A 27,308-nucleotide genomic window follows, 5' to 3' on the forward strand; every position below is an offset into this window, starting at 1 on the left:
ACAAACAATGCTGAAGAACAGAATCAGACCTCAGTGTGTGCATCAGCCCAGAGCAGCTGGGACCCAGCTTTATCCACTGCCAGTCCATTAGGCCAGCCCAAGTTGTTGCTGATCAACACTGCACGGCCAGAGCCATCCATTCCAGAACGTTCCAGCTTGGCATTCTCACCCCAGTCTGTCCAGTACATATACCTGGGAAAAAGCCAGCAAATATTATGGAAACAGAGTTCAAAAGTGCTGTTCTCACCCCTAGATAGTCTCTTGACAACACTAACCCCATCTCATGGTATAAAGCTATTGCCCGAGGGCTGTCCAAGTTCTGCCAGACCAAGACTTTCCTCATGGAGCCATCAAGGTTTCCCACTTCAATCCGGTTTGTTCCTGTATCTGTCCAATATATCTTCCTGCCAATAGCATCCACAGCCAGCCCATCTGTGGTCAACAGACCTGAGACAACAGAAAGGTGTATTGGTCACTGCTCATCCTCACAGCTCAGTCAGAAACTCCTGGTATTCCCCTTGTGCATCTCATCAGGCAGTTGTTTTAAGCTTTGCTTGCCCTTCCACCAAAAAATGTAAAGATTATTCTACTAGGATGTCAGAGAATCTCTCCTTTCACACTGCACCGAAGCAAAAGGCTCCCAGGCCAAAATCTCTCTTACCTGTGGTGATGATGTCCTCAAATTGTGAGCCATCAAGAGCCGCCCGACTGATTTTCCGCAGTGTGCTGTCCGACCAGTAAACCTTTCCTGGGTGGAAGAGGAAAGAAAAACTTAAATAAAACTCACAACAAAACCAAATCAAAACAAATCCCAATAGCCAAACATAAAACCTTAAAAAAACCCAAACTGAGTCAGGACTCTGCCTACCAGCTACACTGTTCAAAACAGATCTGACTACACAGGAATGACAGGAGCGCGGTACAGTGATAAAACTGTACAAATTATCATGTTCCAATCCTCCCCAAAACATGTAGAACCACTGGCCCTCTGACCTTTATGCAAGGCCAGAGAACACAAAGCACAGTACCAGCTCGTAGCATGGAGTCCCACCTCTGATTTCTCTAAACGTCCCAGAGGGCAGAAATTAGATCATCTACCTCACTGTACAACAGAGGGTTTTACATGCAGCACAGTATCAGATATTTAGCATAAACGAACAGCCCCAGTCTCAGCTCTACTGCTGTGAACATGTCAGCAGGAGGAAAGCTTTCTTAAATGCACAATGCACAGGAATCTCAGTCAGCATAGCAGGCAGCTTTTCCCACATAGTTGAGGTTCTCTGCTCTTCTATAAGGACATTCCTTTACAATCAGGAAAGGAATATTTGCACCATAATTAGTGGGGGGAAACACCAACCAAATTCACAATCCACAGTAAGATCTGCACCTGTGTCTTTACTCAGGCACTTAGATATGAAGTCACTTGCTGTCTTCCCATCAGACAGTCAGATACACTAAGAAGTTCAGACCTTCACGAGGATCCACTCCAATTGCAATGGTGTTCTTCATGGTGACATTGACTGAGACGACAACATCTGCAAAGTAGGGAATATCCAGAGAAACCATCCGGATGTCAGTCCTTCTAGCAAAGATCAGAAAGCTGGTCATTCCTGCAGAAAATTGAAAATGGACAGGTATCAGCAAGGAACAAGTTCAGTCAACTATAGGCATCATTTATTGAACATTCTAGAAGTTACATCTACTTTACTGGAAAAGGGGAAGTCTCAGGCATTACTGAGCATTACTGAATGCTTCTTTATATCCAAGCTGAAGAGGAGCGCACTCACAGAAGAGTCACTTCTGCTAATGTGTGTGGGAAACAGGAATCCGGAGTCAGTGTTTTTTTCCTGATAAGGAGAAAAAAGTGGATGTACCACTTGGCCTGAAGTCAAGTGCCTTCCACAGTCGTCAAAGAGAGGGTCCTTGGAAGGACTGTGTGCAGACCTATCAAGGACGGTAATACTTTGTAGCTAAAAAAGATTCCACCTCAAGATCAGAGCAAAAGTATGAGAAAAAAAATGTGGTATCTGGTTTAGTCGCCCAACATAATTTCAAGAAAAAAGTTTTCTGCATCAAGCCCATTATCAATAAGTTTCTTCATAGTTATTCCCACTCAAATTAAAGGCACGGGCATGAAGTGGGTTTTTCAAGGGGTACAGCAGACAAGCACATGACAGCGAACTTTATTCTCTAACAAGGCAGGAACAAAACCAAACCATGACACAAAACTGCAAGAGGATCCTACAGAGAGGACTCACCAGGGGAGCAGGTCTTGCCATCAGATTGCAGGTTGATCCCAGTAGGGCAGGTACAGCTGTAACCTTTTGGAAGAGGTGCTAAGAGGCACAGGTGACTGCAGCCTCCATTGCTAACTTCACATGCTGTATGTACTGCAGGAAAGAGGATGAGGAATCCATAAGCCAGTAGCACGGGCACCAAAAAAAGGGTGCAAGAGTTATGGAAAGGCATTCTAGAATGCCCTTAAATACCAAGCTGGGACTTACTCCCATTCTGGCACAGTCTACCCAGAGACTTAAGGCATGGAGGGCTGACAGCTGGGTCAGCTCCTTGCAGGAGAGCTGTGCCACACAGCAGAGCCTGAGCAAGCGCTCTGCTCAGTGTGTCTTGGAGTGAGCTCTGTACCTGGTGGCCTGTGCCGGTGGAAAACATGAATATCCATAAGATTCTCCAGATTGTCCTGCAGCGTTTCCCGAGCCTGCCCCGTCCTTCTATCTGCGCTCTGGATGCTTTTGGCCTGCCAATCTGTCCAGTAGATTCTCTCGCCATAAAGAGTGAGTCCAAAGGGGTGAGGCAGATTGCTCCCAATCAGCACCTGGTCAGATTAACCCCACCCCCCAAAAAAACATTACTAAGAAGTCACTAAGAGGAAAAGGCTTCCTTTGCCCCCTCTCAACATCATACAGTCACAGCAAAAGGAGCTTCCCTCCCACACAGTTTGCAACAGAAAGGGAGCTCTTCTCTCCCAGTGAAAGCAGCTCAGCGTGTCTTGATTTGGAGATTTCACTTTCAACTGGAAAGAGAGGCAGGGGCCATCAGCACTGTGCTCTAGGACTTAGATCTCAGGCTCCCAGACTCCCTCTGCAAAGATGGCTTCCTTACCTTCCTGTTGCTTCCATCCAGGTTGGCATACTCGATGGTCTTCATGCCTGCATCCGCCCAGTACAAGCGCTGTGACTCATAGTCAATGGCCAAGCCGTTGGGCCACGTCAGGTTGGAGGAAATGATCACCAAGCGGTTTGAGGCATCCATACCAGCCCGCTCGATTTTTGGGCTGGCTCCCCAGTCCGTCCAGTACATGAACCTGAACACAAGCCCAAACAGCTGTGAATGCCTGCGCTCCTTCACTGCCACTACAGCCAGGCAGTGTTGCAGAAAAGCAAGAGAGCCTGCTGTCTTCAGGCCCTAGCAGGAAGCTGCGTTAGACTAATAGCGTACTCATGTCCAGTTTTGGCTTCTTGGAATGTACTTAAGATGATACTCAAATTTATATACCTTCTATTTCCCATGTTCTGGCCTAATTACAACATGAAGGAAAAAGTTCAAGGCCTAAAAAATAACTGGCTATTTACCAGTCTCCATCATAGGCTATTTATACTCTTGCTGCACTGGTCTTCCAGTAATCCACACAAGGGAAGACCTTCAACACTTCTAAAGAAATGGCTGGCAAGCTTCTGCCATCCACCCTACCCCCAGACTCCACACGGTCTCACAATTCAGAAGCAAAATCTGTTACTGGAGCCATTTGCTTCTGTTACTCTGCTCAGTTTTGCTTTCCATGGTACAGTTGATCCTTGACTACTCTCCCATAATGCTCTGAAGCCAAAAGGACGCTAATGTTACAGCTTACTTCAGATCAACAGTAATTTACCTGAGATCCTTCTGACTGACCTCTGGCTGATAAGCAGAGAGCTTGAATAGCAATTCAGTATAGACATGAAATAAAGAAACAGAAAATATCCAGACGGCCTAATTCTCAACTTTTCTTGTACCATGTCTTTAGTTATTACATCCTCAAGATAAACAAATGAAGACATCAGCCAGTTCCTGCAAGCTGTACAGTGCAACAGGCAATTATCCCTGCTTATCTTGTTCCACTAGCATCCAAAATCAGGTGTCTAATTTCAGTCTTTGGCAAGCTGTAGAACAATAGCACCAGAGAGAAAGACAATCACGCAAAACCAAAGAACCCTAACATTTTTAGATATGCAAGAATTGCCATGGCAACCCCAGAAGAAAGAATCTCTCACCCTTCAACAGGGTCCACCACGATATCTCTAGGTCTGTCTAGATTCTCCCAGATTAGCACAGTTCTCATGGTCCCATCTGTGTTGGAGACCTCTATCCGATCTGTTCCTACGAAAGTCAAGAGAGAGATCAAAGACCTCTGGAACTGCAAGAGCTAAGACAAAAAAAATGCATAAGACAATGCCTTCTTCCCTTCTGTCAATCTCTGTTCATAGCTGGAAGACTGGCAAGAAACATGTCTCAAAGTGTCACCTTCCATTAGATTGCTACATCACCTCTGTGACTTTCACCAGCTCTGTTCTAAGTCCCCGCAGTATTTACATAGGCATGAGACAACAGCTTGAAAAAAATCCCCTTCCTTACATCTCCCTGAACTAGAACTCTCCAGCTGTGAACATCCACCAAATTCTAGTTGCTGCCCAAGATGCACTGTTAGAAAATATGTAAACAGACACAGTCACAAGCTCTGCAGCAAGCCAATAGTGGTGCTTGACTTCTACTATAAACCCTTCTACTGGGGATACTGCAAATTAAACTTAAGGATTCTACCTCATCTTCCACTTTTAGAAGCACACAAGATGCAATTCCATTTTTTGTTAGACAGAAACAGACACATCTTCTGTTCTTGCTAGACAGAAACAGTAAGACAGATAGAACTACTCGGCTGCTTTTTGGTTTTCATGACTAATAAGACAGAAGTCTACGTAAAGCAGACGATCCCAGTACCTGCATCAGTCCAGTACAGCTTGTTGGTGACCCAGTCAATTGCCAGTCCAGCTGGACTTTCTAGGCTGGTGTCCACCACAACCTAAATAAAAACAAAAAGGAAAAAACTCCTTAGTGAGATTAGATCTACCACTACCCATTCACAAACAGCATTACCTTTTAAAAGGCAAAAGCCCAAGCAAAGCAATGCCTATGAGAGATTCAGAAGATCAAATAAGTCTCACATTTGGAGAAACATCTATCTTTCACATCTGCTCAAGCTGCCACTCCAAACTCTGAACTCTGCTCCCCTCACTCACGACAACATTAGTTGAAAGGCATATGCAAAAGAGGACACCCAAAGAGCATGGCTCTTGTCCCAAACGTAGTAAATATGAGATTTAAACTTCTTCCTTTCAGACTTTAGGGCTGCAACAAAGGAACTGACCACGGCTTACAAATCAGACATGTTCGTGTCCCATTTCAAGGTCTTCCATACAAACAGAAGGACCACCATATACGTATGAAGTGTTCAGTGATCTCGGGGCTCTTCTGAGCCAGATCTAAGCAAACTGAAGAACAACAAATCCAGCATGAACTGCAGCTCCTGAGAAGGCCAACGTATCCCAGTGGCTTCAAATCTGATCCTCAAGCAAGCTCCTGGCTATACGACCTCCACACGTAGTTAACACTGTACCTCCTGGCTCGATCCATCCCATTTTGCTCGGCTGATTGAGTCAGTGCTAACATCAGTCCAGTAGACATAGTCATCCTTTGAGTCCCAGTCTAGAGCCACAGCGCTGCGAACATCAGCAAGGGGGATGACATCATCTGACAGGTCATCTGTGTCAAAGCTGATCCGACGGATGTCCATCCTTCGGGCAAAAAGCAGGAACTTGTCAAGACCTGATCAAAGGTCGAAAGGTCTTCTTTTAATTTCTCTAAGTTCAACAACACAGTGATAGACACAGACAAATCCCTGCTCTATACATCCTTAACCACTTACATCATCGCTCACTGGGAGGTCACAGCCCAGGATTTTAGTGGTAACAAAATATCACGGAGGGGTGTGTGGACAGAGGAGAACAGAGCAGTAGGGAGCTGTCTCCTTCAAAGAATGGCACAGACCTTCCTCCAAATCAAACAGCTGTGCCACCCCTTGTGAATCTAGGAAACATTTGGCCTCATTCTTCCACAAGGTTGCAAACCAAGAGGAAGCGTGGCAATCAAGAGGACTTAATTTTTTGTTCATCACTGACACAGCTCCTGTGGAAGCTCAAAGAAGCCCTCACAGCTGTGACAGGTAGCAAGGCAAGGCACCAATAGCACCCTGAAATAAGGGCTCAAGGATGGACATTCTCTGTATTCCCACCCATCAAGACTAATGAGGACAATGGGATTGCAGAACAGGGGAATGCATCAAAAAGCCAAAGCATCATCTGGTGGGGCCCTTAATACTACCAACTCAGTCTATCCAGCTGCATCCCCTTGGAGGCAACTGCTGCTGCTTATGCTTATTGCCAACCCTCTGCCTCCCACCGAACATCTAAGCATGCAGGTTCTGGTCCCACCTCACTTACTCTGGGCACAGGCATGGCTGCTGGTCTTGCGGAAGCCCGTGGGGCAGGCACAGGTGTAATCCTTGCTGCTTGGCAGGCAGAGGTGAGTACAGCCTCCATTGTTGGCCCCACAACGGTTTCTCCCTGCTCAAGTAGCCAAAGACAAAAACAACCACGCATAAAACAAAGAGCAAAGAGAAGAGCAAAAACACCGGTTGAGGTTTCAAGACCCACTTGAGTAAGATAACTTGTCTACCCAGACTGAGAAGAAAAACTAAAGCACTAACTCCACCTGTATAGCCCGATTTTAAAATAAAGCCTTTAACTCAACCCACTTTGGAACAGCTTATGGTATCTGAAGAAGAATAAGCGAGGTGTCAGTCATCACTACTGCCCCACTTCGGATTTCCCCCAGCCCCCAAAATAGCTCTGAGATAAAGAGGACACAAGTATTTTTCTGAAAAGCCTCCCCACGTGTCAGCAGGGGGAGCTGTGGCAACACCTAACGCCGGGTTACCGGGGCTGAGAAACCTCTACTGAACTGCTACACGGAGCAAGTTGTACCACAGCTCTGGAAAAGAGGTGGTGCGTGAGTCTGAACGCTGGGTTCAGGCTTGCCATCTCCCTGCTTTGCAGCGTGGTGGGTGGCAGCAGGTGTGCCAGGGGCTCAAACGGGTCTCTACCCTGTCTGCAGTTACCTGCTGGCTGGCGCTGAGGATGCAGCGTGTGGATGTCCATAGGGAAGTGGAGTTTGTTGCGAATGATCTCCTGGTTCTTGCCGGTGAATTTGTTGGCGCTGTTGATGCTCTTGGTGTGCCAGTCTGTCCAGTACAAACTGTCCTCAAACACGGTGATAGCAAATGGGTGCGGGAGGCCTGTGAAGGACATCAGATACAGGGATATGGTCAGGTCCAACAGGAGGCAGGCTAGCAGGGAGACAAGGAAAAGCTCTCGCCCCTCGGGTCACAGCCAGCCCTGCTCAAATCCACATTACACTAATATAACAGGAGATATCTCCTCTCTCCTGTCCACCAAAGACCGGGTGGCCAATGCCATTCCTCAGCGGTGGCAGAATGCATCCCGTGCTGAAAAAACAGGCATTGAAGCAGGAGCCAGCAGCTCAAACTCAGTAGCTCTGTGTAACTCTTCTTTACTGTGAAGAGCCCTCCCTGCACGTAGCCCTGTTACTTACCTTGGCTAATAACAGCCTTCCTATTCTGCCCATCAAGGTCAGCCCTCTCAATGACATGATGTTTGGCATCCACCCAGTACATTCGATGTCCTGCATAGTCAATGGTCAGTCCATTGGGCCAGAAGAGGTGTGTGTCCGCAATGATGCGCCGATTAGAGCCATCCATGTTGGAATACTCAATGCGGGGAGTGTTGCCCCAGTCAGTCCAGTAGATAGTGCTGGAGGAAGCAGGAAGAGACAGGCTGCAAAACTCATGATCCCCATACCGCTCCCAGCTTCACTCCCTATCAGGGCAAAACAGTATCAAGTTCTGTGACCTCAAGCATGAGACTGGGTCACAGCCGTGTGATAAGCAACAGCCAACAAGGTAACACTGGCACTTTCAGGCTGGTGAAACTTGAAGGGCCTAGAAGACGATTAAGGCTCTGAAGGTCCCCAGCCTTGCCAGGTACCCCAAATTGGTAGTACCAAAAAAAGGCTCAAACCCAGAGGCAGCCTTTGTGACCAAAGATGGGAGTTTTCAGCGTTCACCTGGAAGCGCTTGCATGGAGGGCTCAATGGAGTCTTTAAGTTTTCACTCACCCCTCCATAGGATGTAGGGCAATTGCTCGGGGCTTCTCCAAGTTCTGCCACAAAAGCACTTTCCTGTGAGTGCCATCCAAATTTGCTACTTCAATTCGAGATGTCCCAGAGTCTGTCCAGTATAGTTTGTCATGGATCCAGTCAATAGCAAGTCCACCTATCTCCAGAGGAGAATTAAGAACAGAATGAAACCAGGAGCAGGATCTGCTCAGAAAAATTCTCTCTTTCCCTCTCAGCCTCAGAAGAGGCACAGTTCAAGTCCTCCTGTCTCTTACCCTGTCAGCCAAGATTAATTCCAGCGGGACACTTGATATTATACCCATTCCATCCAACCCATCCCCTTGCTCAAGGAAATGCACTCCATCCACCCATTTTTCTCCACTCACCCACCCCCCTGTTGTCACATTATGGTCAGTCCCCAGGCTTTTTGCCTTTTTTGGTGACGCACCTGGGCTCTCCAGCCCTGTAGAAACTACCTCTTCCACATTGCTACCATTCAGATTGGCCCTCATGATGCGATCAAGCGTGACATCAGACCAGAACACCAGCTCCTTGCTGTGGTGGAAGTCAAGGGCAATGGCATTTTCCAGGTTGTTCAGGAGCAGGGTGTACTCTGAGCGATGAGGCAACACTTGTCGGATATCAATTCGATTGGCAAAGAGCAGCACTGGCTCTGGCCCTGAGGATATAAGGGAAGACAGCATTAGAGTACTTCGACAGGGTCCTGCCTCCACCATTCCCTTGGCACCAAGTCCCAGAACACAATTTTGCAGTACTGGCAGCAAGAAATCAACTCCCAAGTTCAAAACAGTTCAGAGAGCCATTTTCACATCCTCAATACAGAGTACTGAGTCAGAGATGAGCAGTTTTAAACCTTCTGGCAAATGTTCACTCAGCAAGATGTGATCATTCCAGGTCCCACGTAAGCCAACTTCACCTCAGCCTCTGAAATCCTACCACTAGGCAGCCATTTGGCAGCTGGATTATAGATTCCTTTTCCTGTATCCATCTCCTAGCTATACAAGCACACACATGTTCTACCACAGACAAAACACACTCTCAAAACGTGCTTCACCCAGGTACAGACTCAGCAGGTACTTCAACTGCAGAGGAAAAAAAAAAAAACAAACCCCAAACCCCCCAACAAAGCAAAACAACAAAAACCCACAAACCAACATCAACACCCTTAATTCTTTAAAAGGAATTTTTAATTCCTCAGCTCCCACATTAGCGGAGCTGAGAGAGTGTATAGATGCCCTTAAAAAATGGTGTAAGTCCATACAGCAGCTGCTCACAGCACTCAGGATCAGCAATCAGCATCAAGGATCAAACCACAAGGAGGTATGATAACCTTTCCAGTCAGTGAAGTTGTAAGACACTTCCTGAACAGAGACAGAGACAGGAGGCTGTTTTTTTATCCCAGGATCTGGGTCACCAGGAATGATGAGAGACTAGAGAAAGAAGCCAAGGGCTGTCCTGCTGGCAGGGAAAGGAAACTGAAGTAGCTCTCCATGGTCAAAATCACACAAAATTGTCACAGACATTCATCAACAGCCTAAGCATATCTAATACAAATCCAAGTAATTAATTTTCCTCACACATTGGCTTGGTGAACAGCAAAACACTGCCAATGAAGCATTAGAGACAAGATTATGAGAACTAGACCAACACAAACACACACACCCCAGAATAAGGCTGAACTCCTCTTTATCTACCTAGAGCTTTGCAGCTCCGTTTGTCAGGTCGCAGCTCATAGCCTTGTTCACACCAGCACTGGAAGCCTCCTTCACTGTTGGTACATCCTTGGCTGCAGTAACCTTCCTCAGCACATTCATTCACATCTGGAAGTTACAAAGGGAGAAAATTATCATTAGATCACTAATAGGCCAGGCACCCTATCAGAGCCATCAACTTCATGCACATCAAATCGGCAGGGAGCAGGCTACTGCTCCAGAAACCTACCTTGGCATGAGCGGCCGTCTTCCAGGAGCCTGTAACCTGTGTGGCAGGTGCACTGCACCATCCCTCGCACCATCTGGCACTTCTGAGCGCAGCCACCGTTGTTGATATTGCAGTTCTCCTCCCCTGTTCGTGGACCTGCAAAAGGAACATGTGAAGATAACCAAGCTGAAGCCACAAGTCAGCGGCTTGGCAACAGCCGCCCTTCAGAACAGGCTGTGCAAGAAGGGGAGGACACAGGCTGGAAGCTGCCTCTTCACAGTCAGAACTCTGCCCTGCAGGCCACAAACAAAGTGGATGACAAAACTCAGAGTAATGCGCTTTTAGGATTCACTATCTCTGCAGAGAAACTTTGATAGCTGAGATCATGGTCTTCTCAGCATTCCTTGTCTGCATACGTAACTGGTAAAACCACCGAGGTCGTTCTCCTCAGCCTTCAACTCTCTCCCATTACCACAAACCAGGCTTCCTTGCTTATGTACATCCTTCAGCAGCACCAGAGAGACACATCGCAGCACCTCCATTTGTGTTTAAGAGTGAACGTGGAGAACTTACGGCAGTTTTGATGTGGGCTCTCGTCGCTTCCATCTCCACAGTCATTTGCTCCGTTGCACAGCTTCCTCTGGCCAATACAACGCCCGTTCCCACACAGGAACTGGTCTGGGGCACACTGAGGGGTCCCTGCAGTAGAAGCAGAAAGCAAGCACACCACAGCTTACTGATGGAACCACAGTCATGGTGAAGAAAAGGACACAGAACATTTTCTAAGCTTTGTTACAAATACGAGCACAGATCCATGACTTCCTCTTTGTTTGAATTCAGCCCACTGTGCACTCCTTACTGTTCCACGCATCTTTATGCTGATTTGGAGGCCTGCAAACTCTCCTCCAAACTAAATCCAATGTTGCTTTATTGGGGAGTCCAGTCATTTAGTTTCTCTCAGAATAACTGGAAGGTCCTGGCTTAGTTCCCTTTGGTTCCAGATTCCATAACCCTACTCAGTATGTGCCAGTTCCTCACTTTAATCATCTGATATGTCACCCTGGCACGGCTATGGATCTTAAACCTGCATAGGAATGAGCATCTTGTCCAGCCCTAACTGCACTGTGACGGACTTGGAATGAGATTTACAGGCATCCCTGAAATCTGAGCTCAGGCAACAGGATTTCACACGAGCTACACGCTTCACTTCTGCTGTTGGCAGGGAGACCCCACAGAATTCTTGTAAGTAAAGTAATGCTGTTTGTAAGGACTTCGCCAATCCGATTGTTTCTTCAGCAAATAACTGTCTTGCTGCCTCTTATTTCTTGTACCTCTTAAGCTTAGTTAGTGCTTTCTAAATTATCACCCTCTGGTAATCTTAGGAAGACAACAGGACAATACAGTTATCAGCAAAGAAACAAGTAAGATTGGCAGGCTGCCCGTTAAGCAGCATGGCAAAGGTAGTTGTGAGAATAACGAGTACAAATAAGAACTAACAGACATGCCAGACAACCCAAATCACATGCAGGTTCACCTTTCAGAGCACAGGAATGCTTTACATGAAGGATCCTGAAACTTGAACTGCATTTGTCGAACGGAACAAAGATCCTTACATCAGCTGATCTCCTAGTATTCTAGGAAACTTCTCTCTATGGCCAACAAAAATATAATTCTGCTCTAAATCCAAGTGGTGACACATGATTTTAACTCTTGCTACAGACACTGAGACAGCAAACTATTTTGCTTAGATGAGCCAGTAGACATTCTACTTGGAAGCTCTGAGTTAATTTTAACCTGCTGACTGTGACCACAGACCTAATGCAGGACTGCACAACCAACCTTACAGTAACAGCAGCTGTACTCGGCCACCTTGGGTTTGGTCTGAGGTGGAAAGGTTGAATTTCAGTGGCCCTGGAAGTTTGACTTGGCTTCTGGGTGGCAACTGTTCTTTCCATACCTCTATATTCCTTTGCTATCAGGATGAGGAAACAGTGTTACCAGCTTGTCTTTAAGTACAACTGTTTTTCCCAGGAACACCACCATCTCCTGCACACTGGTGGTTACAACAGCTGACCAAATCTAGAGCAGCTGCTCTGAAGTGACAATGAAGCGTGCCTCTCCTCCAGGTCCTCCCAGCTCAGCTGTCCTTCACACACTCTCCCCTCCTCAACAGGCCCAAACCAGGGGTATAGTTTCATAAATCCGTTCTGTCAACCCTAAACCCACCATTTAAAAACACTGATCCAGAAGGGTCAATATGCATAGCTTGGCCCCACTCACTGGGATGAATTAATGGACCAGCACACACTACTCCTCAACAAGGCCTACAGACATCCTGAAGGTTTTAAGAAAACCAGAGATTCTAGACATTCCTTGTCTAGTGTCAACAACACTATGGTCTGCTGAAATCCTCCTCTTCTCCATAACCACTGCTATATGAAAGAATGGCTGTGCATGCAATAATTAATAGAGAGACTCCTGAGCAAGTATCTAAGGAAAATGCCAACACCCCTAAACTCTAAACCAAAGGCTTTATCCTTCACTTCCACAAAATGCCCTTTTTTGATTCCACTGCCTGCTAGAATTGCTTGGCAATTTCACAAGGCAACACGAAAGCTACCCAGAGCTATCTCGAAGGCACGAGTTAGGCGCAGTCCATTTGACAAAGGCAGAGAATTTGCACACTATTAACCTCTCCAAGTCCAGATGAAGTCATCTCAGAACTCAGTGCTAATTCATAGCACAGGGAGAGGGCAGTAGATAAAAGGATCTGATAGCTGACCAGAAAACACTGTCACTTAAGTTAGTTTAAGCACAAAGACCTGCACCTGTGTCCAAGCATAAGATAGCCTATAGATCCCATTCTTTGGAAAGGGTGAAATCTCTAAGTGGAACTTAGAGAAGCAATTCCAAGGAGACTTCACTACCTATTACCTCCAGGATGAAAACATTAGCTATAAGCAGCAAGGCAGCAGGTCAAACCTGTGTTCTCACAGTTCTCCTCATCACTGTTGTCAGAGCAGTCATCTTCCCCATCACAACGCCAGGACAGACGGACACAGCGCCCTGATTTACAACGGAACTGGTCAGCTGTGCACATCGGTGTAGCTGGAGGACCAAAAAAAGAGCATCAGGAAGAAGGATCAGAAGAGACCCGATTCCAAGGCTAACAGTCCCAACCACTGTTCAGCGCCCGCAGGAAGAGGACGCTTCCTCCAGTTCCACTCACTGCAGTTCCTCTCATCTGACTGGTCATCACAGTCGAAGTCTCCATCACACCTCCAGCCAGCGTTGATGCACAAGCCACTGTTGCACATGAACTCTCCAGAGCGACAAGGCTGGTGAGATGCTGCAGAGATGGCAAAGAAAATAAAAAGCAAACTCAGACCAATATAATACCCTCAAGGCCCCTCAGAACCACCCTTGTGCTGCACTATTGTGGAGCTTGGTCCTGAACAGAGTCCTCTTGGAAACTGCTTTAATATCTGTATGCAGCACTGTGCTGACTAGACAGTGACTCCAATCACTATTCTCATTTACCTGAATTTTAAAAAAATTAGAGAGTCAACTTAAGTGTGAACAATTAGATTGCTGTCTACACTGGAATGTGTCTCCAGCCAGTGCAAAATTCCTTTAAGTCTGCAGTTCAGATGCTTGGGCCAGTACATGACCCTGCACTTACAGCAGTCAGATTCATCAGACCAGTCCCCACAGTCATCGTCGCCATCACAGTGGTAGATGTCTAAGATGCAGCGTCCATACGCGCACTGGAACTCCTCCAAGCTGCAGGTGGCAGCTGGAACATCTGATGCTAATGAGGGAATCAAAGAAAAGGGGAAAAAAAAGGCTGAGGTGACAGGGCATAATCCAGTTTCAATACAACCTTCTTAGTCTAATAACAGACTAGCAAGTATTCAGTGGAAAGGTGTTGGAAATTACTACCAACTGCTACCTATCTCTGCATGACTTCCATTACTGAAAGGAGTGAGAACGCTGTTTGTGCTTCACTGAGGGGTAGGTTAAAGCTTTTATTATATGTAACACACCTGTGTAGACAAGTCACTATTGTTAGTCTTTAAACACTACCTTTTCAAGAGTCATTAAATTCTAGAGAAGGAAACAGTTACGAAGAAGGAAGGGTTGATGGAAAAGCAACAACAAGGATCCAAGAGTGTTGCCCTCCATTGTCAGTGCCCTCCAGAAAGTGTTTAAATTGTTTATGAAACCTGAAAAAAAAGGTAGATACAGAAAGAGATGGCAAAATAGATACCCTTTGGGATGGCTCTGTATTCCAGACTGAGGCACATCAGAATGCAAGGTGAAGCATGGAATAATGATTCTTTTAAAATGTTCACAAAAATAAGCACTTGAAGACCAAAGGAAGCAACCAAGCACCAAGGTGCCCAGGTCTGCTCTGACCTTTGAGGATTTTCCCCCATCGCTTTCCTCTCAAGCTGTCGCCAAAACAAACTGTGCCTTATCAGCAAGGAGCACTGCCAGACAGATGACCCTGACCAAAGCCCAACGAACTTAAGACTCAAGGATTTGTCCCCTGTTCTCTGTTCGACAGTACACTATGTGGGCAGAGATGAAAACTATTTTGAGCCCCACACAACAGAATCTGATACCTCTTGACATGCTGTCCCTAGAATGAACTGCATGTTTCAGGCATACAAGTCTTCCCACTGCAGAGCTCTGAAAATAAATCCATTGAACAAAAGGAAAAAAAGACAGACTGACAGCCTGGGAAGTGAACGATGCCTGCCTTTCCAACCTGAAGTAGTGGGCAGAACCTGCAAGAGCCTTACTAAGAGCCTGTAAGAGCTTTAGTTCAGCAAGTATCCAGTGGTTGGATACTAAAGCATGTGTGGACTGGGCAAAGGAGACTGAAAAAGAATGTTTGGCTCTCTTGGAGGAGAAAATTAAGTCAGTGACTTAAATTCTCCTGTAGCACAATTCAGCTCATCACACCCCTAAAAGAAACTCACACACAGAGAAAAAAAAAGTCCCCAAAAAAGAACAGCATAGTCCCACCTTGTCCTAGATAAATGACAATCAGGATTGGAGATAAGGAAAAGGTAATAACCACATGGAGGAAGATAAGAGAAAGGCCAAACTGAGAAGAATCCTTAGTGAGTTACTTAAAATGCCTTATAGAGACAGTGGCCAGCCAGGACCGAAGAAGCATTCCAGCTCAGAGAACAAGGGCACCAGTTCCCACAGGAGGCAAGGTTGAAACATCTCCCCTCACTTCTCCAGGGACTATTCACGGGTCGGCCAGAAAGCGACAGGCAAGGGAGCAAGAAAGGGAGAAAAAGAGAGGGAAAGAGGCTGGATTTCTCTTAGAGCCCTTTCCTTGGCTTAGAAATGTTTTCAGCCCCTGGCTCCCTGCCAACTCTCATTATCTGGAGAGATAAAAGACAACTCCCCCACGCATCCACTCCCCCTGCCCTTCAGGAGCTGGCGGCCCTGATCCCCCTCTCAGAGCCTTTTGAAGTTTCCTGCTATCTAGAACAAATTCTGCAAAATGCCTTTGAGAGCAGGGTGGGGGAAGGGACCACTGCAACTTCCACAGACACTGACAGCACTCACAGACATGGGAGAGAGGCAGTGGGGGTTAGGAAGGGACATAATAGACTCCTGTCCCACTTGCTACAAGCCTGCAGAGGAGAAAACAACTGTTGCGGGCTCTCAGGGCCCCCCATTCCCCATCAGTCAAATCAGCTTCCAGCTAACTTGTCCTATTGGCCCTTTTCGGACTATGTCCTGCATAAAGCATCCGAGTGATGAGAGGGTGGCTGGCCAGGCAGGCAGCCCCTGCAGCGTGCCAGCTGGGGATGCACAGTCCTCGAGGATGCTGTCAGCAAGGCAGAGTCCCTCAGAAATCACACACAAGAATCAGGCAAAAGGAAAAAGCAGGGAACAGTTTTCTCCCCTTCTCTCCTAGCTGTATTCAGTAAAGCATAATTCTGCTCTGACTGAAGGTCACACAGCCACGGGAAAGAACAGAGAAGCAGCCAGGCACCAATAAAGTATGCCTGTGAGGTAACACAAGAGATATACCATCCTCTTATGCCCTCTGGGGTAAGCAACAGAAGGCGGCATAGCTGCCAGTACAAGCAGGACTAACATGTTTTTGATCTTTGTTGCAGAAAACGTGCCAAACCCCAAGACAGGAGCAGGTCCAAAGGGCTATTTCCTGTGGTTACAAAAGCAAGGAGAGCACTTACGGCAATTCTCTTCATCTGAGCCATCCTTGCAGTCTGTGTCACCATCACAGAACCAGTGCTCAGCTATGCAGCTCCCGTCGCTGCAACGGAACTCCTTCTCCGAGCATTTTCTCATATCTGCAGGGACAGCAACACAAACGCCTTGGCTTTTCTCACAGTACCCAAGAAGCAACCACACCATGCTCCTGAAAGCTCCTGAAGGCTGCCAGGGCACCCACAAGCAAGATTGCTCATTAAACCGTACATGTGCAAAACCATCATTGTTCCTTTAACTGACACAGGGTGATGGATTCCAAAAGGAATCCACAGGACTTCACCACGATATGTCAAGGAGTAACAGGTCTCAAGTGATGGTTTTTGCCTGGCAGGTAAGGGGCACACAGCCTGAGATTGCAAGCAGCCAGGCCTGGGAAAATATTCCACAAACCCAGCTGAGACAAGGAAGCTGCAATCCCTCCCCATGCTCAGGGGATGCCAGAACCACACAGGTGGGAGCCTGCACAACTCCTTTTAAAGCACTGGCAACGCAGCACGTGTAGAGCCACATTACTCACCACACTGCTCATCACTGTTGTCACCACAGTCGTTGTCACCATCACAGTGCCACAGACTGCGGATGCAGTATCCATTCTGACATGAGAACTCATCTTCCTCACACTCCCGTGGAGCTGGAGCGACACATTGAAGGTAAAGTAAAGGTGAGGCAGGAAGATTTGCCTTGCAGAACGCCAAATCTGTGACATGTTACAAATTGAACATCATTGCCCTCCAAGGATAGATTGGATATTAGAAACAAATTTTTTACTGAAAGTGTTGTCAGGGCCTGGAACAGGCTGCCCAGGGAGGGGGTTGAGTCGCCTTCCATGGATGTGTACAAAAAAAGGGTTCATGAGGTACTTAGGGATATGGTTTAGCATAGGATGGGAATGGTTGGACTTGATGATCTTTAAAGGTCTCTTCCAACCTTGTGATTCTGTGACATCATGATGTTGGAGCTTATTTCTCATTGCCTAACATTAGCAAGAGTCCCTGTTTTCCATTTCATCTACAAGACAACAGGACAGTAGACTAAAACTTGAGAACATGTCTTTGAGGAAGTACCTGGGACAGAGATGGAGACAACTACCCTGTGCTGGTGTTCTAGCACAGCCCCAAGCCAGGCCCAAGAGATCTCTGCACAGAAGAAAAGGCAATCCAGGACTCTCTTTAAATGAATTAATAGGCTCTATCATTATCTAATAAATAATTACTGGCAGAATTATCTCTTTACCTTCTTTTCACAACAATGCTGAAGCTGCCTTCAAAGGAAAAGGAGAAAGAGAAAATTTAAACTTCCTCTTCCAAATGCCTCAGTATTTTCAGCCTCATTCCACCCTCTTTGCCAATCTTCTAAGGAAACTTGTGTGCAGACCAGGGAGGAAAGGGTCTGCAAAATTAGCACCTGAGGACCTCAATCCAACAGAAACCCTCCTATGGTCACGTGAGAATCTGAACAAAGCCATGGGAGACTCTTACTCACAAAACCTTGCCTTCCTCCTTTTAATAATCTCCAAATCTTTTGATCACACCCTTCTCCATTGTTCTTTTAGACACGAGGGCATTCCAACTTTTTCTAACAGACAGAGGACCAAACAGACCCAGACCTATATACACCTTTCCTTTCATGATTTTTTGTTAATAGACTAGAAAACTAAGTTTAATCCTTTGATTCAAAGCGTCACACAAGATGTCAACCCCCTGAACCTCCATTCCCATCTCTTTGCCCAAAAGGGCAGGCAAAGATCAAAGACATCCTCATCTAAAAGCAAGTTAATTTCTACCCAAGTGTTGGACATGGAACACTTTGCAGTCAAGAACATCATGTTTGCATTTCCTGAGATAAGTTTCCTCTATCAGAGCCCCCTGAGAGCACAAGTAAACAATTTTTGTAGAACTTAAGGGCTGTAGAATGATACTTATTAAGAACCTGGAAACATCTTGGACAGCAGAACAATTCTCTTCCTAACTGCAGCCTGATGCCAGCCCCAGCTAGCAGTGGAGTTTCAGAGAAGCTGCAGCTCCAGTGCTATATTATGTTGCTGGTTCTCTGGCACATGCTACCAAGTATGGACCTGACAAATTGTTGTGGAGAAGGAAAGCTCAACACCTTTTGCTAAAAAAAGCCAGCTACAACTACCCCTCATCTTCAAGACAAAGGGGAGAAAGTAGGGGGCTGAACCCCAAATGGTTTCAGTAATCTCTAGAAGCACAATGACAGTGCTCAGAGCTAGCAGCCTGCCACAGCAGCTCTTGAAGATGGCATCTCACATAGCAACAGACAGTAAACTTTCAGGATAACTGGTCTCTGCTTGGGCAGCATCCCTACACCACCTCCCTCTCCTCAGGGAATTCTGTTGAAGGGAGAGGATGCTGGGGACTGCCCAGCCCAGCAGAAAAGTCAGGCAGTGGAACCTGAGGCCACAGGAAGTCGTCCAGACAGGCAGTTCAGTAGGATTTGGCAGGGGTTAGGTGTTTCCACGAACAGGGGAGGACATGAAGAGCTCTGCTCAGGGAGGTGCTTCATGCGACATTAACTAGCAAGGCTGCAGGGCATAAACGGTTCTCCAGCCGGATGGAGAAGCATTCCCTCCCCCAGGACTCGCAGCTGAACAGCAAGCCAGGTGCCAAGGCGGCAGGGCTTACAGATACCGGGTGTACACCCCTGTCAGGGGCAGGATACCGCTTATTATAAGCCAAAGGTCTGATTCAGGGGATAAACTCTCACGTTCCTGAAATAAAAAGGGTCAACTTTCCCTGGCTGCAGCACCCACCCTCTCCCCTCAGAGGTGACTTACGGCAGTCCTGTTCGTCGGAATCATCCTCACAGTCGTTGTCTCCATCACAGACCCAGGACCGTCGGATACACTTCCCGTTGTCACAGTGGAAGTCCAAGGGGGAGCACGTGGGCAGCACTGCAACAGCAAAGAAACACCTCATGGAGCTGCAGCCAGCTTCCTTCCTGAAAGTGAAGTTCCTTCCCTTCTGAGGGAAGGGAGCTACACCGATTAGAAACAAAGACAAAATTTAAAGTCATAAGGAAGACCCGTCCCTTAGATGGGGGGCCAGGGTAGGTCTGTAGTTTGGCAACCTCTCCTCCCCAGAGAAGCACTGACCTTTCCACAATAAACTAGCCGCCACAATTCCCCTGCCAAGTTCCTTTTCTCTCTTTCCTGCCTGAGCCTGCTCTCCTCCCATAACTGCACTTGTTTTATAACAAGCAAAATTATGTTACCAACTTCTTTCCAGCATGCTTCCCAGTGCTGTCCATCCTGTTCCTATTACACAGCAAGCACTTTAGAGTGAGAACTGTCAGAAGCAGCATTTCTGGGAACAAGCTTTTCCAAGGTACCTGCTACAGCCTGTGTTCTAGCATGGGGACTGCCAGCCTTTTTGTCTAACAAACCTGCAAGGAGAAGTTTAGACGCAGGAATCCACAGCTGGGGATAATCCACTGTGCCTCAGGTACAGCAGAGTCCAGACCCTGCTAGAGGTCTCCAAAAAGAATGGAGGAAGGGGACAGATATAGGATGATGTTTGCCTACACAGGAGTCTGCTGACAATGGGAGTAGAACCACAGATCCACAGTGTTCAAAGACGACCAGAGCCACAAAGCTGGAATTCAAGGGGGAGCACCAGCCCTGTCCTTCCCCACACAGATGAGAGGAACACTCAACCCCAGGGAAGTTCATGCTTTTAAGTGCTGCCAGCTGTGGTAGGGAAGGGGCTGCACAAGACTATTCCTGACAGGTGTGCTCTCCAAAGAACAAGGTTAGCTCAGCAACGCGAAGGGATGAGGGCTGGAGAGACTAGTGCCCGAAACCCTTTCATCCCAGCCCAGCTCGCCGACAGCATCTCCCATCTGTCACCAGGCAGGCCAGCCCTCTTCTGCTGTACTGCTGCTTCTTCCCCTGCCAACGCTACCCTGGAGATGGGAGCCTCAGGGGAGGGAGAGTAAAAGAAGGTGAGGACAGCAGCCACGCACAAAAGGAGGAGGATTTAATAACGAGAACAAATAGTCACATTCTCAGCTTTTCCAGCTTCCTCAACCCTCTGTTGCCCCTTGGCCCAGGACCGCTGCCAATGTCCTGTGAAAGCAGCATGGATTACACTACACAGAATCATTCACAGCTCCCTGTACCAAGTTCTCCCAAGGTTTCTCACCAAGGGCCTGTCCTAAAAGACTCCCACCCTAAGAATAGGCTATTGCAGTTAAATTCACACTTCCCCTAACCTCTCTTTTCCTAACCACAAATTGGGATCATATTCTCAGCTATTCCTGCACCATGACAGGCAAAGGCATCTCTGTATCTGAGAGGACATTGCTGCACACATCACTTCTCTCAGGGCTGACCACCACATTGGGCAACAAAACACAGAATCTGGCATGGGCCCTTGGGAGAAGGTTCTTCCTATCGTGTCCACGATGCTCCACAGAGATCTATATCCAGGTCAGATACAGCCACTTCTAGGCCCTAAAGAGTGATGAAGGAATAGGAAGCATACAAGTCTATATTTTCACCCCACAGATCCAACAGCACTTCACTCTTCCAACGGCTGAGCCCTTCCCTTGCACCACACTTTCTCTGAGCACCCCTGTGCTGCTGCATCAAACCCAAGTGGGAGCTCCCCCTCTTCCCTCAGGGTGGGCAGAAGGGGAAAAACACTCTAGTTCCCAAACTCTGCTTTCCAAACAAAAGCAAGGCAGACTTTTGGATTCTGAGGGTCGGTCCCACAGGTCAGCCTCCTCTCCCCCAAGCACAACTCCCATACGTTGCACACTGAACAAACCCCCCCTGGCCTCAGCTGCCAGCTTCAGGACCGAAACCATCCCCCCAGCATATGCTTTTCTGTCTGCTCTCCCGGGTCCCAGCGTGACTAATCACCAAAGGACTGCAGAGGAGCCGCCTGGAAGGGAATTTGCATGCTGACTCTCCAGGGGAGAATTCTTCAGGCTCCCAGAGGGTTAGGCCATTAGCACTGGTTCAGAGCTGATACCATTATCCCACTGAACTGCTGCATCCCTTCATGAGGTAATGACACAAAATGAAATTCCACCCCTACAGGGAGCAGTTCAGCCAATTTCATACTCCCGCTAAATATAAAAATTGAGCTTCAAGCACAGGGGAGGGGGAGCAAGGGGAAGAGGGCGAAACACAAACTACCACATACAAAAGAGGACCTAATTCCCACCGCAGCAGACAGCAAGTGTGTGCCAGCCCAGACAACACCAGGGTGGGGGGGGATAAAGCCCCTTCTACAGGAGCTCTCCCTTAAAGGAGGAAGAAAAAACACAAACTCACTTATGAGGCAAAAAAAACCCAAAACCTTGAACCAAAAAAACCAAACCCAAACCAAACAAAAAACCCCACCCAGAAACCAACAGCAAACCCAGCCTAATGGATGAAAGCTGGTGTCTCAACGACCACAGGAGCTACCAATGGGATCAGGGCAGGGAGCCACGTAAATTCATAACTTGAATCTAATAATGGTTGCAAACAGATGCTTCAAAGGGAAATGCAGGACATTCCAGCAGCAGCTTTCACGTGGTGGCAGTCTCTGCCTAACCCACTCTTCCCAGCTCTGCCCTCCCAGGCTTCAGTTTCACCCTACAACCCCCTTTCTTTTATTATTCAGCTCCTCTGTCAAGTCACTACTACATATTTTGATGAGTTTTATTCTTACAGAGTTAAAGCTGAGGGCATACCACTAGCCCAGAGTTAATGTTTAGTCGTGTTGTAAATATATCCAAAGTGTTTGGAAATTTGAACTTAAGAGGAAATTCAAAAGTTGAGAGGTCACATTTAGGACATTCAAACAACCTCTGCTATATTTTGTCCTAACATCATGGAACTGCTATACAATCAGGAAACATATTTTATTGCTTTAACTGATTTTAAATGCCACGCTCCATGTTCTAACAACAGTCTGAAGAAAAGTACATGGCAAAGCAGATGAAGCAGTAAGAACTCCTTTTTGCTGGCAAAGATGGAGCAAGACCACTCTAGCCAAGCTCATTTAGCACCTAAAAGACTAGAAACAGAACCGCTATATTCTCTTCCCACCTTGATATTGATGTTTGCATGAAGATGGGGCAATCCTCTCTTTCTCCCCACTTCCCTACCCCATAAAATGAAGAATATTTATTTATTGCTTCCTAAGAAAGCTGCAAGTGCTTCATAGGCACTGTTTCCACTGTTGAGAAAGTGATCACACATTGCACTAACACACTTTCACCACTGATCACAGCAGGCTTAGGTAATGCAACAGTAAACACAGCTAAGCCTCATATTCCCTTCCACGTTCAATTCCAGCTTGACCTCTCCATATCTGTGCAATGAAACAGTATTTTTCCAGATATTCTCCATCCTCGGACTTGCCAGTATTTTCTGGGAAATTCCTGGGAATAAAGGCAAGTCCGAGGATGGAGAATAAGACAGACAGATGCCCGACAGAGAGAGACTAGCCCATCACCCTAGGCAGGATGGGGAACAAGCCTGAGGAAGGTGAGCCAGTGGAAAAGATAGGCTAGACAGCGACAGCACAAGAGAGCACATCTGTCAACTGACAGAGAGCAACAAGAAAAGGTCTTTGAACTTCAACCATTTCCTTGAGCTCATCCCTCTGCATGGTCACACTGGACATCATCCAAGGTTTCAGCAAAGCTAGGTCTATCGTAAGCCTGCTATTCCTCCCCCTCTCCCAACTCCAATTACACAGGGCACTCTTTTATGGCCAAGCAGGAGGGGAAGGGGGAGGGCGGGGGAAAAGGGAAGTTTATAAGGTGAAACATAGACTGAATCACATCCTACTATCCTTTGAACATTTTATCCCTGTTGCCGACAGCGAGCAGGTTGCTTTGTACCCAAGGACAGAGAGGAACTGGTGCTCAGAGCTCTGGAGCGCAGCAATTTAAACAATACTGCTTGTTTAGACAAACTCTCGGTCATGTGAAGTAGGAAAAGTCTGTTAAAAATGAATACAAACTAAAAAATATATATAAATAAATCATGCTGTCAACAGTAGAGGCAATCCCAGCCTGACCCCCAGCTATACCCATGCTAAGACATTGGTATGAGCACAGACACACACATAAACACAGATCTGTGTGCTGAGATTTGTAGCACAGTGGGCAAACGGTCAAGAAAAAAAAATAAAGGATGTTGGTCCACTCTCTGGAAGAGATAAGAGATGCTGCGTTTTAACTAGCAGCATTTTGGGAAAATCTCATTCCAGATTAACACAAAACCTTTCCAATTGCACTGCTGAACTGTATTTAAGTATATTGCTGGTGAAAAAGAAAAAAAAAAATTAAAAAAAGCGGAGAGTTATTAGCACCCAGTCTTTCCCAGCCCTTTGATCACAAGTGCTCTGCCTGAGGAGGGCACTGCTTTAATTCTGATGCCTTTTAAAGGAAACACTCAAAGCCCAGTAAAAGGAAGAAGTGTAATTCCAGACATGGAATTGGTATCTTTTCAAAAGAAGCTTGAACTCGTTAACTGTTTCAAATTAGTAAAAATTTAAGAAGTGTCATTCTATACTTAATGAAGACCAGTGATTAAGTGAAGGGCAGAGGGAAGAGAATTCTTGTATAAAGTTTCCATTAATTTTAATAAAAGACCTATGAGATTTTTAAATCAAAAAATATTTGTTTTGAGCCTGCAATGTAGGCTATACAGACAGCCCTGCTCCTGGCAAGGAAAAGACCCTCTCATGGGCTTGAATGAGCTGTAGCTCAACAGGAACTGCCTAAATTTCCCAATGAGATGGGAACAGACCACTTTCAGCGAACTTTAAGGTAAAACAAATAAATTCTTCTTCAGTCCCTATAAAAGAATGTATAACAGTGCACGGAGCTAAACTAAGCTAAGCTAAGCAAGCAAGGCTGCATCCCAAGGAGCTAGACGTTTACAAGCTGATTAGGAACAACACAGACCCAAAATTCCGAGTAACAAGGCTCTACCAGGATGGTTACGAGGGGATTTGGTGTATCTTATGAGAAACAGAACTATTTATCAATCCTCAGGCCAAGTTTACTCAGTTGTCCTTTCACCCTTGCCACAGGAAGTAAGCCTCATTCACACCACTCCGGACTTCAAAGCACACGCAGGAGGGCAGAATGAAAACCATTCCTCTGCTTGCATGCGGCTTGTGTTAGGGACAGTCCAAAGCAGGCTCTGCTGGCACAGGGCAGGAAGGCAGCTGAGCTACTCCCTGCATGTGTAGTGAGGGCTTCCAAGCCAGACGCTGTCAGCAAGCCAGAGAGCTGACACCAGAGAAAGTCTAGGAAGCTGGCATGACAGCTGGGACATTGCTTATTACTATTATTACTACAGCACTTGGACTTGTAAACATGATCCAGTGCAGGAAGCAAAGATGTCACAGAAGAATCGGCTCCCACCACAGCAAGGCTTCAGATTTGCAAGACAAACAGTTCCTGTCACAGCCAGGTAAGCTGCAGCAGAGGTCTCCAAAAAGTGATGGGAAAACACCTATGAGAGGCAGACACCAACGCAAGTGGGAAAGGACTGGGGTGTGTGGAAGGGTAACAGATGAAGGAAAAACATCAACACAACAGACTCAAGAAGTGGGTATTTGTTTTGCAGTTTGTAGGAGAACATTAAAAAAAAAATAAAACCAACCCAAACACACCACATTTTAAGAACTTATGTTAAAACTGAACATCTCTCTGGAAGAAACATTCCCTGCGTTTGCTCTTGTTTTTCATAGCTGCAGCTCCTCTCACTCACGGCCAAGTATCTTCACACTTGATTTAAAAAAGAAAAAACCAAACCCAAAACCCCACAAAAACACCATTTCAAGCTGTCATTCTTTAACTGCAATGATAGACCACTCAAGCATATACAGTGCTATATAGAGACAGATGCAAGATTGAATCTTCACTTGCTAATTTTCACCTTGCCTCCCCACCCCACGTTTCACTCTCTTGCTTTATTAAGAGTCCAACAGTCTGATATCTTCCCTTTCCCCTCTCCCTTTCTCAAGGAAGCCGGCAGAACTCTCCCAGGAACTCATTCTTGATACTGTATCACCTTACCATATGCATGTGAGGTGGTACACTGAAGTAAAAGTAGCCCTTAAATAAGCGCAGTTGCAGCTTTATTTCTCTGGAAAGTTAAGATGTTCACAGGAGAAAAAAGAAAGTCCTGTAACTGCAAAACTAGCTCACAACAGAGCAGTGGAACTGTGTGTTCCTTGCAATCACTTCGGTTCACTCTTCAGATCAGAGGCAGCTCCTTACTAATATTATAATTCCTGTCTTTAAAACTCCGAGCTGTACTTCCATACTGTGCTGAAAAAGAATCCCAGCAGCTTTAGCAGCTCAGAAGAGTCCATGTAAGTGGTTACACGCTGACTTAGTACTGCGAGTCGGAACAAACCCAGCATGAAAATTGTCCCCGTGGTTTCCGAGGAATCTCACTATTTTTTTACCTATAATATATTTGAGGCTTGTAGGATGACTTCATCAGGACAATCCAAACCTACAACTCAATATTTGTATTTTAAAAAAATTCACCAATTTCAGGCATAAGTCAATTAAAAAAATTTTTTTTACAAATCAATCAAGCTCAACACTGAAGTTGTCCAAAATTTTACTCCAACCAGAACACTGTATGCATGTTGCAGACAGATGGCCAGGGAAGGGAAGGAAAGAAAAATCTGTGACCTGCCCATTCCCTTGTACTATGTGCAAGCATCAGTGCTGATGCGCAAGAAGCTTAAATTGATTTAAAGTCTGAGCTGCTGTTCCAAGGTTGTCAGGTGAAGAAGTTCTCCTCTCTGTGTTTATTCTACTATAATGCAATATTTTAAGAGGCAGTTCGTATCCTTCCCCCTTGAGTAATCTCTACACTCTGTGTAAATTCAGCTCTTTATCTGCTCTTCCATTTCCTCAAACCAACTGTCCTTTTCTGTACTTGCTAGCTAACCTCTCTCACTAAATTGCATGGACCTACAAGACAAGCCTTACTCAGAACAAGATGCTTAAACGCTCCCATCTTACACATGTTATTGAGACAGGACCCTTTGCTTCAGCCTTATTCCTCCCTTTGCTTTGTTAGAAACAGTAAATTAAAGAAGGCAGAAGTCAAACTCAGTTCCTACATTCTCTGCCTCAATTGGTTCTCTGCCTCCATAGACTTCCCAGCCCCCAGTGCCTTAGAGTATCAGCAGATGGATCACACTTCACTACTACTCCCTAGTGTGCACAGATTCCATTCCAATCCATATGGGCCAGAATTCCCTATTATATTAGGGATACACCACAACCAGAGCTTTACTGTTGTCCTGGTTTCAGCAGGGATAGAGTTAATTTTCTTCCTAGCAGCTGGTAAAGTGTTGTGTCTTGTATTTAAGATGAGAGCAATGTTGATAACTCAGGGATGTTTTCAGTTGCTGCCAAGCAGTCAAGGACTTTCCAGCTTCTCACACTGGCCTGCCAAGGAGAAGGCAGGAGGCCATGAGGCTGAGAGGGGACACAGCCGGGACAGGTGACCCAAACCAGCCAAACGGATATTCCATACTGTATGACGTCATGCTCCATATATAACTGGTGGGGCGGGCTGGGAGACAGTTCAGCTTGAGAGCTAGCTGAACATCAGCTTCAGGCGGTGAAACTGTGCTGTGCATCACTCATTTTGTAGATTCTTGTTATTATTATTGTCTTCCTTTTCTGTCCTATAAAACTGTCTTTATCTCAACCCACAAGTTTTACCTTATTTTAAATTTATTTTTGGCTCTCTCTCTCTCATGCCACAGGGTCAGGGGAAAGCAAGT

The 27,308-nt window shown here is 46.3% G+C and overlaps 1 protein-coding gene across 1 annotated transcript in view; it reads right to left on the reverse strand.

The window, feature by feature from the left end:
- The window catches only part of LRP4 (LDL receptor related protein 4), a gene marked incomplete at both ends in the record, with an annotated part of 77,341 nt that overhangs the window by 10,600 nt on the left and 39,433 nt on the right, over positions 1-27,308 (reverse strand). The window contains 24 exons of the mRNA XM_084262750.1: positions 30-192; positions 276-447; positions 662-748; positions 1,470-1,610; positions 2,259-2,390; positions 2,644-2,833; positions 3,121-3,322; positions 4,269-4,374; positions 4,993-5,074; positions 5,669-5,877; positions 6,552-6,677; positions 7,229-7,405; positions 7,723-7,940; positions 8,305-8,461; positions 8,753-8,983; positions 10,020-10,145; positions 10,267-10,401; positions 10,819-10,944; positions 13,228-13,353; positions 13,475-13,594; positions 13,928-14,056; positions 16,476-16,592; positions 17,030-17,143; positions 19,310-19,426. Coding sequence (XP_084118876.1) covers positions 30-192; positions 276-447; positions 662-748; positions 1,470-1,610; positions 2,259-2,390; positions 2,644-2,833; positions 3,121-3,322; positions 4,269-4,374; positions 4,993-5,074; positions 5,669-5,877; positions 6,552-6,677; positions 7,229-7,405; positions 7,723-7,940; positions 8,305-8,461; positions 8,753-8,983; positions 10,020-10,145; positions 10,267-10,401; positions 10,819-10,944; positions 13,228-13,353; positions 13,475-13,594; positions 13,928-14,056; positions 16,476-16,592; positions 17,030-17,143; positions 19,310-19,426 — 3,503 coding nt within the window. The remainder of the gene's footprint in view (positions 1-29; positions 193-275; positions 448-661; positions 749-1,469; positions 1,611-2,258; positions 2,391-2,643; positions 2,834-3,120; positions 3,323-4,268; positions 4,375-4,992; positions 5,075-5,668; positions 5,878-6,551; positions 6,678-7,228; positions 7,406-7,722; positions 7,941-8,304; positions 8,462-8,752; positions 8,984-10,019; positions 10,146-10,266; positions 10,402-10,818; positions 10,945-13,227; positions 13,354-13,474; positions 13,595-13,927; positions 14,057-16,475; positions 16,593-17,029; positions 17,144-19,309; positions 19,427-27,308) is intronic.

This window comes from Gallinula chloropus (genome assembly GCF_964237585.1).
Source record: "Gallinula chloropus genome assembly, chromosome: 4".
NCBI lineage: Eukaryota > Metazoa > Chordata > Aves > Gruiformes > Rallidae > Gallinula > Gallinula chloropus.